Source organism: Lepisosteus platostomus, chromosome 8 (genome assembly GCF_059453375.1).
Source record: "Lepisosteus platostomus isolate fLepPlt1 chromosome 8, fLepPlt1.hap1, whole genome shotgun sequence".
NCBI classification, from domain to species: Eukaryota; Metazoa; Chordata; class Actinopteri; order Semionotiformes; family Lepisosteidae; genus Lepisosteus; species Lepisosteus platostomus.
In genome coordinates this window covers 3,112,441-3,125,248 of record NC_142618.1, presented here as the reverse complement: position 1 = coordinate 3,125,248, position 12,808 = coordinate 3,112,441, and the positions used below count along the sequence as shown (strand labels likewise).

At 42.1% G+C, this 12,808-nt stretch overlaps 1 protein-coding gene across 1 annotated transcript; it reads left to right on the top strand.

Annotated features, from left to right (window-relative positions):
• The first annotated feature begins 789 nt into the window (after positions 1-789).
• thoc1 (THO complex 1) lies at positions 790-12,465 on the top strand. Its single transcript, XM_088642056.1, has 21 exons — positions 790-940; positions 1,518-1,591; positions 1,750-1,810; positions 2,470-2,539; positions 3,368-3,486; positions 3,857-3,905; positions 4,333-4,428; positions 5,003-5,085; positions 5,316-5,389; positions 5,916-6,024; positions 6,571-6,705; positions 7,486-7,586; positions 7,826-7,892; positions 8,225-8,275; positions 8,368-8,438; positions 8,992-9,087; positions 9,446-9,511; positions 10,132-10,215; positions 10,627-10,774; positions 11,618-11,693; positions 12,076-12,465. The coding sequence occupies exons 1-21, from the start codon at positions 893-895 to the stop codon at positions 12,351-12,353; spliced, it is 1,956 nt and encodes a 651-aa protein (XP_088498182.1). The 5' UTR covers positions 790-892; the 3' UTR covers positions 12,354-12,465.
• Positions 12,466-12,808: the final 343 nt, after the last annotated feature.

Sequence of the window (12,808 nt, the reverse complement as noted above, 5' to 3'; positions counted from 1 at the left end):
GTAAATCTTTTCAGCTTTCTGGCAACGTGCAGAAATGTTAATAAATGACAAATATTCAGTATTGAATGTAGTACAGCAACAACAAAAATAAAACTTTTCGTGCATCTGTATGTAGCCTCGCAATATCCTACACTAGACGTGCAGAGTGATAGTTTTTAAAATAAAAAATATAAAACTAAAATATATATAATAAATAAATATATATAATGAAAAATATAAAACAGGAGGAAGGTTAGAAGCTGGAGGACGGTGTCCCATTCGATGTATTTATCACGTTTGGGTGGTAGTAGAGAGTCATGTGGGAATCTCATCCGGCATCCAAACAGCAGTTTCTTGAAAAAAGTAGGGTGTCTCCATCAGCAACTGGATTTTAAGATCGTCGACGAAAGACGCGACAAACAACGAATGATTATTTAAGCAATGTTTGGAATACTCGTACCTTCCAGTAGGTTAAAAAGGATTCTAAGAATTACGTTTATTGCGTGTGTATATTACAATAATATTACATAAAGCAGTCTGTACAGTACATACTGTTTCATTTGTTTAGATAAGTTTGTCATTTCGTTAAGTTTATTTCACTGAAATTAACTAAAGTGCATTTTTGTGCATTAAACAAACTTTTGTCGCCATTTTTTAAAAACAATTACGGTGATAATAATCGAAATAAATGAATAAACGGACGTTTTCCTGATCTTTCCTCTTATCTTTGTTATCACCGAAAGTGTGAAACATTTACTTCCTCCCTCCCAAGATGGCGCCACAAAGCTACGTACAAATCCGACGACGGGAACTCTAGCCATCCGTTAGAGGATCTCTATGGCCTTTTTTGTCACTGGTTTCCGGTTTGTTTTGCTCACGGACGGAAGCGGGGTTGTAGCAGGCTCCCGAGAAGATGTCGCCGTCCGTGTTTAACTTTAATGATGCCAAAGAGAGATTTGCGGTAAGAAACTGTGTTAGTGCAGTTGCAGAGTTGATGAAACCGTGCCTCGGGACGAGAACAAAAGGGATTTTAACGTGCAACCCGTGTGTAGGTGAAGGCTTTTGTGTTGCGTACTGCGGCTCTCGTCTTCTGCGGTGGAGGATGTACGTGAAGAGTTTAAATGAACGTGATTGAAATACCAAAGGAATTTGCCAATTTATCCGTTCTTGGTCAGGTCAGGCTAGTACAAGCGGAAAACAGCTTTGCTTGTGAAGGTCCTGTCGGCTATGGCGTAAATTCCCGTCTCGGGAGGTGACTGAAACCACTGTGGGGCGTGTTTGAAGAGTCTCCGGCGAGGCATTCAAAGCATTGCTGTCCAGACGTATGTTGTATCGTAAAATAAGCTAGAGCATGTGCCTCTGGTCTTGCTTTTAAAGGATTATCCTCCTAAAACACCATAGCACGTGCTATGTTTTGCTGTGCTAAACTAAACTCTCAAAAGCAATCCAAATGTGGAGTGACTTAAGATCATATGGCCAATGTCTTTTGTGAACCTGTGTTTTTAATTTATTCTTTGTTGTTGTTTTTTTTCCAATAGAGTACAATCAGAAGTACCTTGGACAGCAAAACTGTCAAGCCCTTAATCAACACATTTAATCAGCTCCCTGGAAAGTAAGTGCATTTTCCCACAGCTTGACAAGAACGTCTAAGGGGCTGTTGTGGTTTTTCTATAGGGTGTTCAGCAGCAATGTGAAAACGGTGCTTGGCATAAAACCTGTATTTAAAGTGCATGATGAATAAATTGCTCCCTCTTCTGTTTGACCTGTTAGTGAGACAGAGAAGAAAACCACACTTGACCAGGCTCTGCGCTGGGTTCTCGAGGGAGAAATTGTAAGTCGTCGTAAAGATTGTCTTAAACAACAGAAGTTCTGCTTGTGTTTAATGGCATTTTAATTACTGTAAATCCTTTAACTCCTATGGAACTTTTCTGGACACTCCACTCAAAGTGCTTTACAGGTAATCCTCTCCACCCCCACCAGTGTGCAGCCCCACCTGGATGATGCGCCAGTCCGCTCCCCACACACCAGCTCTCAGTGGGGAGGAGAGCAGAGTGATGAAGCCAGTTCAGAGAGGGGGGTTATTAGGAGGCCATGATTTGTAAAGGCCTGGGGAAAATTTGACCAGGACACAGGGGTAACACCCCTACTCTTTTTGAGAAACACCCTGGGATTTTTAATGCCCACAGAGAGTCAGCACCTCGGTTTTATGTCTTATTTGAAGGACGGTGTCTTTTTACAGTTTAGTGTCCCCATTACTATATGGGGGCATTAGGACCCACACGGATGGGTCTTACTGATCTTAATAACACCTCTTTCTTAGCTTTGATATATATTTACAGAAGTGTCATATTTAGATCCTTGAAATACATGATCCACATCTACCACACCTTGGGTGCATTGTCCCCACATCACAACGCTGGGTACACGCAGGGAGCGTCATTCCAGCAACTGGGGATTTGTCAGTGGAATTAAACTGCCGTTCCTTTGCAGATAAAACAAAAAGCTAGCTGTGAAGACTTCCTGGCTCTGATCTATCTCAGCATTGATGGAGTTACAGAAGGTGAGTTATTAGGAAGATCATGACAGGTTTCATTTAAAGACTGAATAGCAGGTGAAAGTCTCACAGGACACTGGACATTTTGAACAGTAAACAGTCTTGATGGCTGTTCTTTGCATTTGATGAGAAAAGTACTACCTTGACTTCGTAAAAGTGCCATTATGTAACTGGATAAGATTTACTTAACTCTTGACCTACACCGGTAAATTCATTTCAAACGTCAGTAACTGGTTCTAAGTCATTATTTTGGGATTAAGTGGGAGCATTTATTTTTTGAGGATGTAGAACAGGTCTCAATTCTCAGCCTGATGTTATGTGTGATTTGTCGCATTTGTCGTGATTTGTCTTCTTGTACCATGTGCTTTGAGGTTGATGGTTCAATTTGTCAGCTTCAAATGACAAAACAAGGGTGGCGCAGTACCGCAGTGGCCAGCATGGCTGCCTCACAGCGCTGGGGCCCTGGGTTCAATTCCACACCTGGGGTGCTGGAGTTTGTATGTTCTCCCTGTGTTTGGATGGGTTTCTCCGGTTTCTTCCCAAAGTCCAAAGACTTCTTGGCAGGTTAATTGGCATCTTGGGAAAACTGCTCCTGGTGCGAATCTGTGCATGTCTGTCTCTTCCCTTCGCTGGACTGGCGTCCCATCCAGGGTGTACCCTGCCTTGCACCCGTTGTTTGCCAGGATAGGCTTCGGCTCCCCTGTGATCTTGATTTGGATCAAGCGTTTAATAACTGGCTGGACTGATGGAATTTAAAATGATCCTTCTGACACTCGGGGTGCCAGATGAGCTTCAGTGTCAGCCTTGCCTTCTGTGTCCCCCCTGTAATCGAAGGTATTTGCTCGGCAACAACTCCTTTCCTGCTGCTGGGAGATGTACTGGACTGTCTTCCACTGGACCAGTGCGATAAAATCTTCACTTTTGTTGAAGAAAATGTTTCAACGTGGAAATCCGTAAGTACAGCTTGCCAAGTGCGGTCCACAGCACGAGCTATTTTGAAAGCCCAGAGGTGACTCTTTGCTCCGCTTCTGAAACCTTCTGTCTCTATGAGGAAAGTCAGAAATTAGAAAATTCATCTGTTTGCCGAAACACTTAACAGGTCACAGTCGCTGCCCGTGGTAATGCTTACACAGGGGTAAATACTGAGAGATCAAAATCATCCTCCCATGAGTGTAATATTCTAAAGTTAGTAGAGTGTCAGTATAGCATTAAAATGTCATGTTTTTGTAGGGTATTGGGAAGAAATATCGCCTGTTGAATATTGGGTTAAAGCGGCTTTTTCTGCTGACTTATATCATATTTGTTTTGTTTGATTGGGTACAGAATTCCTTTTACTCTGCTGGGAAAAACTACTTGCTGAGAATGTGTAATGGTAAGTGATGTTAAAAACGAAAGAAGCCAGTTTAGTGGGTTTTTTTTTTTTACTTTATTGGGTTTTTCCTATAAAATCAGGAACACGGAGGCCCTTTTATACCCAGGGTCGCGGGAATCTGGAACAAGCTACCCAGCTGTGCTGCTGAAGCAGAACATCTGGCTTCTTTCACACAGTGGCTGGATGAGACCCTTATAACAGTTAAAATCAAGAAACCAAACAAAAAACTAGATGCTCTGACTGACCTTTTGTTGTTTGCAACCCTTCTTATTTGACTTAGACAGCTATACAACAAATGTCTCACCTTTTAAATTTTTTTGCATTAAACTTTTCACTAGAATTGACAACAGTTCAACACTAGGACACATTTTCTTGCCAGTTTCCTTTTAAGATATGAATTGTGATGACTTTTCTCTGACTCCCGCAGACCTCCTGCGGAGGCTGTCCAAGTCACAGAACACGGTGTTCTGTGGGCGGATCCAGCTCTTCTTGGCCAGACTCTTCCCTCTGTCTGAGAAGTCAGGTGAACGAACCTTAAATTGCCATGATTAATCTCAGATCTTTAGATCAGTTTTTGAGGAGACGTCACTTAAAACTACAGTAGCGTCTCAACATTGATGAGTGTTCATAGCAAGTAATCAAATTGAGATACAGCCAATTTCACCCCAGTATTGTCTCATAAGGTACTGCAGTCTATAGTATGTAGGGTTAAAAGACAGTAGTAACTGTCCCTTGTATGATAATTAACATACTAACACATTTATTCTAAGTTACTTAAAATAACACAGATGTAAGTAAACAACTGTAATAATAAACGTATAGTAATCAGCTAATATAAACAACATGAATCCCTCCTCTGTGTCCAGTGGATGCCTGCACTTTCTCTCGCTGTCTCTGATTATCATGCTGATTATCATATGTGATTATCATTGCTATATCAAAGCCATCTGGCTGCTTTCTGTCAGCTTTGGTTTGTGTTACAGATTGAGCTTTCTGAACTTAAGTTGTTTTGTAAACATTGGGTTTCATTGGGTTTGTGCGCCAAGTGAGACATTTTAACCGGACTTCAGTTAATTTTTCTTTTTCTGCATTTCTAGGTCTTAACTTGCAGAGCCAATTTAACCTAGATAACTACACCGTATTCAATAAAAATGAACAGGAGAGCACGTTAGGACAGAAGGTGAGTTAACGGAATAAGAAAATGCACTGTAATTAACTCAGACGTCAAGCTTCCTAGTGTGTCTTGGCTACCTTTCTGAAAAAGAAACAGGCCTGTTGAATCTGTCCCGGATCTTATTTTCAGAAAGAAGTCATGTTTATGAAAAGGTTTTGATGATTAACAGACGGATGTGTGGTGCATGGGGCTCGCTGGCAGGGCGTTTCTCAGAGATGATGTTGCTGTCGTTCCAGCACACTGAGGAGAAGGATGAAGGCATGGAAGTGGAGGAGGGCGAGATGGGCGATGAGGAGGCGCCCACTCCTTGGTAAGAGACGGAACCAGACCGGTGTTTCTGACCGAAGCTCGAGTGGGGAGCTGTGTCAGCTGCTGGCGAACAAGTGAAGATTAATTCCACGCTGGAAAGTCGATCCTCTTCGTCAAACTGGACACCTGAGCTAGGCTGAATATCCAAAACCCTGATTTTCTTCTTGTCATTTGTCCATGTTGTGACTTGACCTGGGTTGTAAAACATAAACGCTGTGCTGCTCATAGTGTGCCTGGTGTTAGAACTGTTTTGAAGGCTGCCTGCCATCAGAATTGAGTATCTCCAGACCACCTTCTGAGAGCCTTTGCTCCATCATCAGCACATAAAGGCTGCTGTTTCTAAATGGCACTATGAAGACGGGCTCTGTCTCACAGTGCCAGAGGACATTATGTCTTAGTCTGCAGGTCCAGGCCGTTTCAGATGTAAATGAGGGGAAAGCCACTTCTAATTCTCTAGGTTTTGGATGTGAAACACACTTCTCTGTTTTGCAGTTCTGGGTGTGAGTGGTGTTATTCGTCTTTTCCAGCTCTGTTCCGATTGATTACAACTTGTACAGGAAGTTCTGGACACTTCAGGACTACTTCAGGAACCCAGTACAGTGCTATGACAAATTCTCCTGGATGACATTCCTAAAGGTATCTCCTTCCAGGATTAAAGTGTGCACCCACAGACAAGCACATATAACCTGTTGACATCAGGGCCTGTTATTGAGAAGTGTCGTGTAGACCCATCTAAGCCAGCTGGCGTCTGCAGCAATCCATTACATACCATAGGTTGTCTTTAACCAGTAAAATGACACTCTTAAAACCCAGATAAGAGCAGTGGCTAGTCGGTTTTATTTGAAGATGAGAATGTGAGGACATAGACCATTAACGTCCACACTCAGCTTCTTAGTTTCTTTCAAAGAGCATGTTTCACAATGACCTGTTTTCAAACTAAACCTGGCCATTAGGCATGAGCTGTGTTATCTAATTTGAGTATACCAGTTTGGAGAGAGACATCAGGATGTGAATAAATAATTTTAACCTTTTATTGTTCATTGTTTCAGTTTTCTGATTTGTATTTTTCAGTTTTATACATCAAGAAATGAAAGGGAAATGAATTATTTTTGTAGCTGTCTAATTTTAGCTTAATTTTTTAACTATATAACTATACAGTATATATCCTTTGCTCTTGTGTAGTTTTCAGATGAAACTCTGGCTGTGTTTAAAAGCTACAAGCTGGACGACACGCAGGCTTCTAAGAAGAAGATGGAAGAACTGAGAACTTCGGGAGGAGAGCACGTTTACTTCGCTAAATTCCTGACGAGTGAAAGGGTGAGTGTCGCGTGGTGAAAGAAAGATCAGTGACAGACGCTGTGGTCTCTACGGAGCAGTTACAGGACTGTTGCTTGGAGAGCTGAGTCTTCGTAACAGTTGGTGAAACTGGCTGACTGTGTGTAGAGCTTATATAGTATACTGTTTGTCCCAGTATGTTTGCAGCAAAATATACTGATACTGGATATTGATTAAATGTGTTTGGTGTCATTTATTTCAACTCATCATTCATGACTGGCTGATGCACTCAAGTGACCACAGCTGATGCAGAAGCAGTAGATCACTTTAGTGAGAGTTTATTGGGCACAGGTGGTGATTAGCATATTGAATGAAAATCAAGAACCATCCTGCTAGATATTAGTGAGTGTAGCACCCATAGGTAATGGCTGTGGACAACAGACAGATCTGTGGAGAGACCCAATTGTTTGGGCAGGAGTGTCTGATCGCTACAGAACTCCTCTTTAGATAATTATTGATGGAAGTGTTATTGCATGGTCCTACATTGATGCTACATTGAAGTAAACATTGTATTTCGTCTGCATTATCTATAAAAGCCATTTTCCCTATGATAGCTTTATGAGTTTGTTGTAGTTAGTGAATAAAAATAAACTATGGGCCCATTTTATTTAACTTGTTTTTCTTTTACCAACGTACTTTACCTGTCCAGATGGCTTTATCTATAGTACTTAGTAGTTTTTGAGGAGGAAACAGAATCTGAATGGTTTGACCTTCTTAACCAAGGCTTTAAAGAATTGTTTTCCCCATCTCTATTTTTAACAGCTGATGGACCTACAGCTAAGTGACAGCAACTTCAGGCGCCACATCCTTGTACAGTATTTAGTGCTTTTTCAGTATCTGAAGGGGCAGGTCAAGTTCAAAAGGTAAGGCAGGGACGTGGTCGTTTCCAGTATTGTTTGTGACTTATTAACAGGGAATTCAGGATTCGTGCGCGATTGCTCTTTTTAATTTCGCCAGAATAATCACTTACCTTTAACCTTTACCTTACCTAATAACCTTTAGATGGAGAACTGTTTTTTTTTGCAGACTTTTTTTGTTCATGTATAAATTATTTTGATTAGATTATGAGATCGATATATAGTACGTCCCTTTCCTTCTGCAGCTCTAGTTGTGTGCTGACTGATGAGCAGTCTTTGTGGATGGAAGACACAACAAAACTTGTATACCAGGTTAGTTTTCCGAATAAGGTAATGTCTTCAGAGACCCGTCTGTTCGCTTTCTGTAAGAAACCGTTAACAGAATGACTTGTAGCAAAGCCAAGATGTCTGCTTATTGCCTGCTGAACATGAGAAAGTTTGCTTAAGAGGCAAGTCCACAACATAAATGTTTACTGGGTTATCACGGCTGTCTTTCCTTTGAATTCTGCTCAGTTTCAGTTTATTGCCCTTGTAGATCCATAAAAATTCTTGCAGCAAGCATTGTTCATAAACAAATCAGAAGATATGCATTATAGTATAATGTGCTCCAGCTGTATTGTTTCATGTTTTTTGTTTTGTGCTAGCTTCTCAGAGAGACTCCACCTGATGGGGACAAGTTTGCGTCGATGGTAGAGGTAAGTGTGTGTGTGTTTCTCACTCTTTTAAAGGTTGCTGTATTTTAGAGCTCGTCTTTGCAATCTTCAACCAACCATTTCATCTTTCACAGCACATTCTAAACACTGAAGAAAACTGGAACGCATGGAAAAATGAAGGCTGCCCAAGTTTTGTAAAAGAGAGGTACCCATTTGCCACTTAATAGTTACAGATACATTTTGGAAATGTTACTTGGCATTTTTTTACTTTACACCCTGGAGAGCTCAGTGTCTTCTGATCTTGTTCTCAGTCATATCGTGGGTCTGATTATTTAATGAGCTGTGCAATTGTAACACCTCTAGCCAGGTCTGGGGTGATTTATAGGTTATTGTTCCTTTAATGAAGTGAGTGTCTTGTCATCAATTGTAAAATGCTTGAAGAAAAATCTAGATATTTAATTTAGAAATTGTTAATTTTGACTACTCAGGACTTAAAAAAAACAAGACACACCCCTGCTTTACACCTTGTGTTTGTGCTTCCACTTTGCATGACAACTGAACATTCTAAACGACACATTTGATCACATTTTGCTTTATGTGAAGTTTGGGACGCTGTTTTGCCCATGTGCTAGTGCAGAACAAAGTGTTTCCTCTCGCTGATGGCTTACCTTTTACACAGTGCGTGTTCAAAACTGTCCATCTCACTGACTGGGAAGAGTCCTATTAGTGCGGTTTTTGACCAGTGCGTTTCCACCCAGGCCAGCAGAGATGAAGCCGATTCGGCCCACAAGGAAGAGGCAGGCTCCAGAAGACTTCCTGGGGAAGGGCCCGGACAGGAAGATCTTCATGGGGAAGTAAGCCACAGTTCTGGCTGAGCTGGAATGCCCGGAACCCGAGGTGGCTTACAGCTAGATGGCTGCCATCAAACAGCTTTTCCACTATGAACCAAAAAGTTCTCAATGGACTGCGAAGTAATCGTGGATTTCAGGCCGAAGCCTGGAAACATGACTCGGTAGCAAAGAGCTCTTTTGTGCCAAGTGGAAGGTTCGGCAGCAGCTGCCGGGTGATCTTCTGCAAGCCTTCTAGCTGCTCAGAGGCTGTGGTTCCAGTGGGAGGCTGGCACATTCTCAGGCTGGTCTTAGGCTGCCCTTCTGGGCCACACTGTTACCTTCTCATTTCTCCATCTGAACCTGGCAGTGTTGTCTCTTACAGTGATGAGCTGACTCGCCTCTGGAATCTCAACCAAGACAATATGGAAGCCTGCAAGTCCGACAGCAGGTACCTGCCTTGATTCAGAAGGGTGTGTGGTTGGGGAAACCTTTTTTCAGCAGTCGGTCCTTAATCTCTGCGTGTCACTGACTGTTTCCAGGGGTGCAGAGATGTGAAACAACTAACTGTGCTGGATAGGAACAAGTAAAGGTTAAGTCCAGGCTGAAAGGAAAAGAACAGAGACACAAGGATTCAGTTGTGGAACCTTCTTCAGGTGTGAGGGAGAGAGGGATACAGGCAGTTAATAAAGCAGGGGAGAACACAGGAGAAGGGAGAACTGGAGGAGAGGTGTGAAGTCAAAACCTGCCAATGAATAGACAGGATTAGAAAGAAACGAGTCTGTCATCGAGAGAAGGGGGAAAGTGTGATCCTAGCTTCAGGTCATCTGGGTTCAGACGTCTTACTGTGATAGGAATTCCGAAACCCCTCAGTGAGGACATCGGCATGGAATAAACCTTTGCCTGTTCCTCTGCAGCCTACGCATGCTGACACAGTTCCCTACTTAATGTGATGTAAATGTAAATCATATGTCAATAAAATCAATAGATTAACAAAAAGCAGCATTAGAAATAGTAGGATTGGTACATACCAGCATAATTGATTGGGCTCTTGTCTTCTTTTTTTCCCAGAGAGTTTATGCCCTCGCTGGAGGAGTTTTTTGAGGAGGCCATTGAACAGGCAGATCCAGCAAACATGGTTGAAGATGAGTACAAGTATGAATCTGCCTTTTTGAGAGTATTGTGCCGTTTTCTGTTTTTTAACAGGGTCTTTTCTGATACCTTCAGGTCGCCAGTCCCTTTACTTAAAAGTCTAGACAAAAGCATCTTAAAAAAAAAAAAACTGCACTCGTGCCTTGAATACCTGTAAGGAAAGATCTTAAGTGCACCATCACTCTGTGTGTAACATGCAAGCGTATGTGCAGTGTGCATGTAGAAAAATGTCGGTTCTGTGACCCTTTCTCTCAGTCCCGTGCAGTTAAGAGTTTTTTGAGTTTGAGTTTGTCCCAGTTAGCAGATGCTGTATCTTGTTTCCACTGAGATGCTTGCCTGTGTGCGTGGCAGGCAGAGGCCTGACTTTATACCACGGCAGCCGACTCCTTCTGTAACCCTGCTCTCCTCGCCCAGGGTGGTGAAGAACTCCAACTACGGCTGGAGAGCTCTCCGGCTGCTGGCGCGCAGGAGCCCCCACTTCTTCCAGCCCACGAACCAGCAGTTCAAAAACCTGCCTGACTACCTGGAGAACATGGTCATCAAGCTGGCTAAGGAGTTGCCTGTGAGTACTGCTCTCTGGCGCCCCCCTATGGTCCCTTTCTGCGTTGCACCCACTGCCTTTCATGCTGTTGTTTGTCCTTGCCTAAGCAGCAGCACTTCCTTTGCTGTTCCAGAAGTTTTGTTTTTTATTTTACAGAAAACAATCTGGCGATTTTTTTGTCGGGTTTTATCCTGTAAATGTAAAAAAATAGATTTTATGATAAAGGGAAAAATACTTATTTAAATTGATATTTACTTTTCCCAATTCCTGCACATTTCTTGAATGTTTTTTGTCCTTTTATACAGCACAAAATATTTGTATTTGCCAGAAGTATTGTTATCCTACTGTCATAACGGCCCACTTTTGTACAGTTGTTCAACAACGGCTTTTGAGAAAAACAGTTGTTTACCATAAAGTGATTTTGAATTTTTTAAAAAGAATGAACACAAAGTCTAGGCTAAGCCTTTTGTATACAATTTTTGTGCCCTGTCCAAACAATATTTTAGTTGATTTTTGGTACTTTAAAGTCTAGAATTTGGATCCTCCTCTTGAAGAAATAACAGGGAGACATTCGATGCACACAACTTTAAGTTGTCCTCCATTAATACTGTGCTAAGTGCTCCTCATAAGGCCCGTTTATTCCTAATGTCACATTCTTTATTTTTAACCAGGCATTGCTTCTTCTAAGTTGCTTTATCCAGAACTCACTTCGTGCTGCAGCATAATATATCCAACTCTTCTTTGCTCTTTTCTCCGTTTGAAAATACTGTTCTTGAGTGATATCCAGAGATTGCGCTAAGCGTCTTTTACTTTTTCTGTGTGGTTTTTATTCATCTTGATGTTAAACAGGTTATTTTATTACAGCCTCCCTCTGAAGAGATCAAGACGGGCGAAGAGGATGATGACAATGATGACGCTTTGCTTAAAGAGAGCAATGAAAGTAAGCTCGAGTGTTGTTTCCTGTTAATGTGCACAGAAACATGCTTATGTTTTCCATAAAGGAAAGTCGCTGGCTTTCTTCAAAAGGTTTGTGAAAAGGAATATATTTTTTTTATAATCTATGTATATCCATTAGATCTGTAATCACATCAATGATTACAGCTCTAATGGACTTAGACCAGACCTGTTTGTATGGAGAAAGTGAGCGTGTTAAAATTAACTGCATTCGAAACTAAATTCACACTGTATGAAGTCCTATTAGTCTTTTCGAGGAAATGTTTCTGAAAATCCTGAACATTTATTCATCAATGCCGAAGATGGAAACCGATCAGGGGCAATAACTGGTCATCCTGCTCATTGCTTGTTGTGTTTGGCCGGCGCAGGTCCGGACGTCCAGCACAAGCTGGTGACTAACCAGCAGATGGACGATATTGCGAGTAAGCTGGGAGCGCAGTGGAAGACACTGGCCGGTCAGCTGGAGATGAAGGCGGTGGAGGTGCGGGAGATCGAGACGGACAGCGAGGATGTGGAAATGCAGGCCAAGCTGCTGTTAGTGGCCTGGCAGGACCGGGAGGGCAGCCAAGCCACCGTGGAAAACTTAGTTTTAGGCCTCAATGCCGCTGGTTTTATTAAAATTGCAGAAAGCCTGACTGAAACATAAAATTGATCTAGATTTTTGATGATGTCCTGTTTAGGTGACCTCCTTTTGTAAAAAGTACCCTTCCTGCACATTACAGTCATTTCTTGTAGAAATAAATAGCCGTTGTACCTTGTTTCTGTTGTCTCAATTCTATGGCCTGGATTCCCCAGAACCCTGGTTGACATACAGCTTGACCTGGTGAAAAGGTGTTTGTGTGTTTCCAGTTTCTTGAGTTGTCTGTTGACAACTCCACAGGAAGGACAGCAGGCAAGGTCCTAGGATGTGCTCAGCCTGAAAACACAGGCTGCCATCAAGCATTACAAGCAGAGTTCTGGAGACGGTAGGTGGATTATAGGGTGTTAAGGTGTCATGACCCACCTGGAGCCTATTGTTGAGATGTTTTTTGTTTGACTAACATCTTGAAAACCCATGTTGATGAGCAATGCAGCACTAACTAAACCCTGTCTCTAAAATGT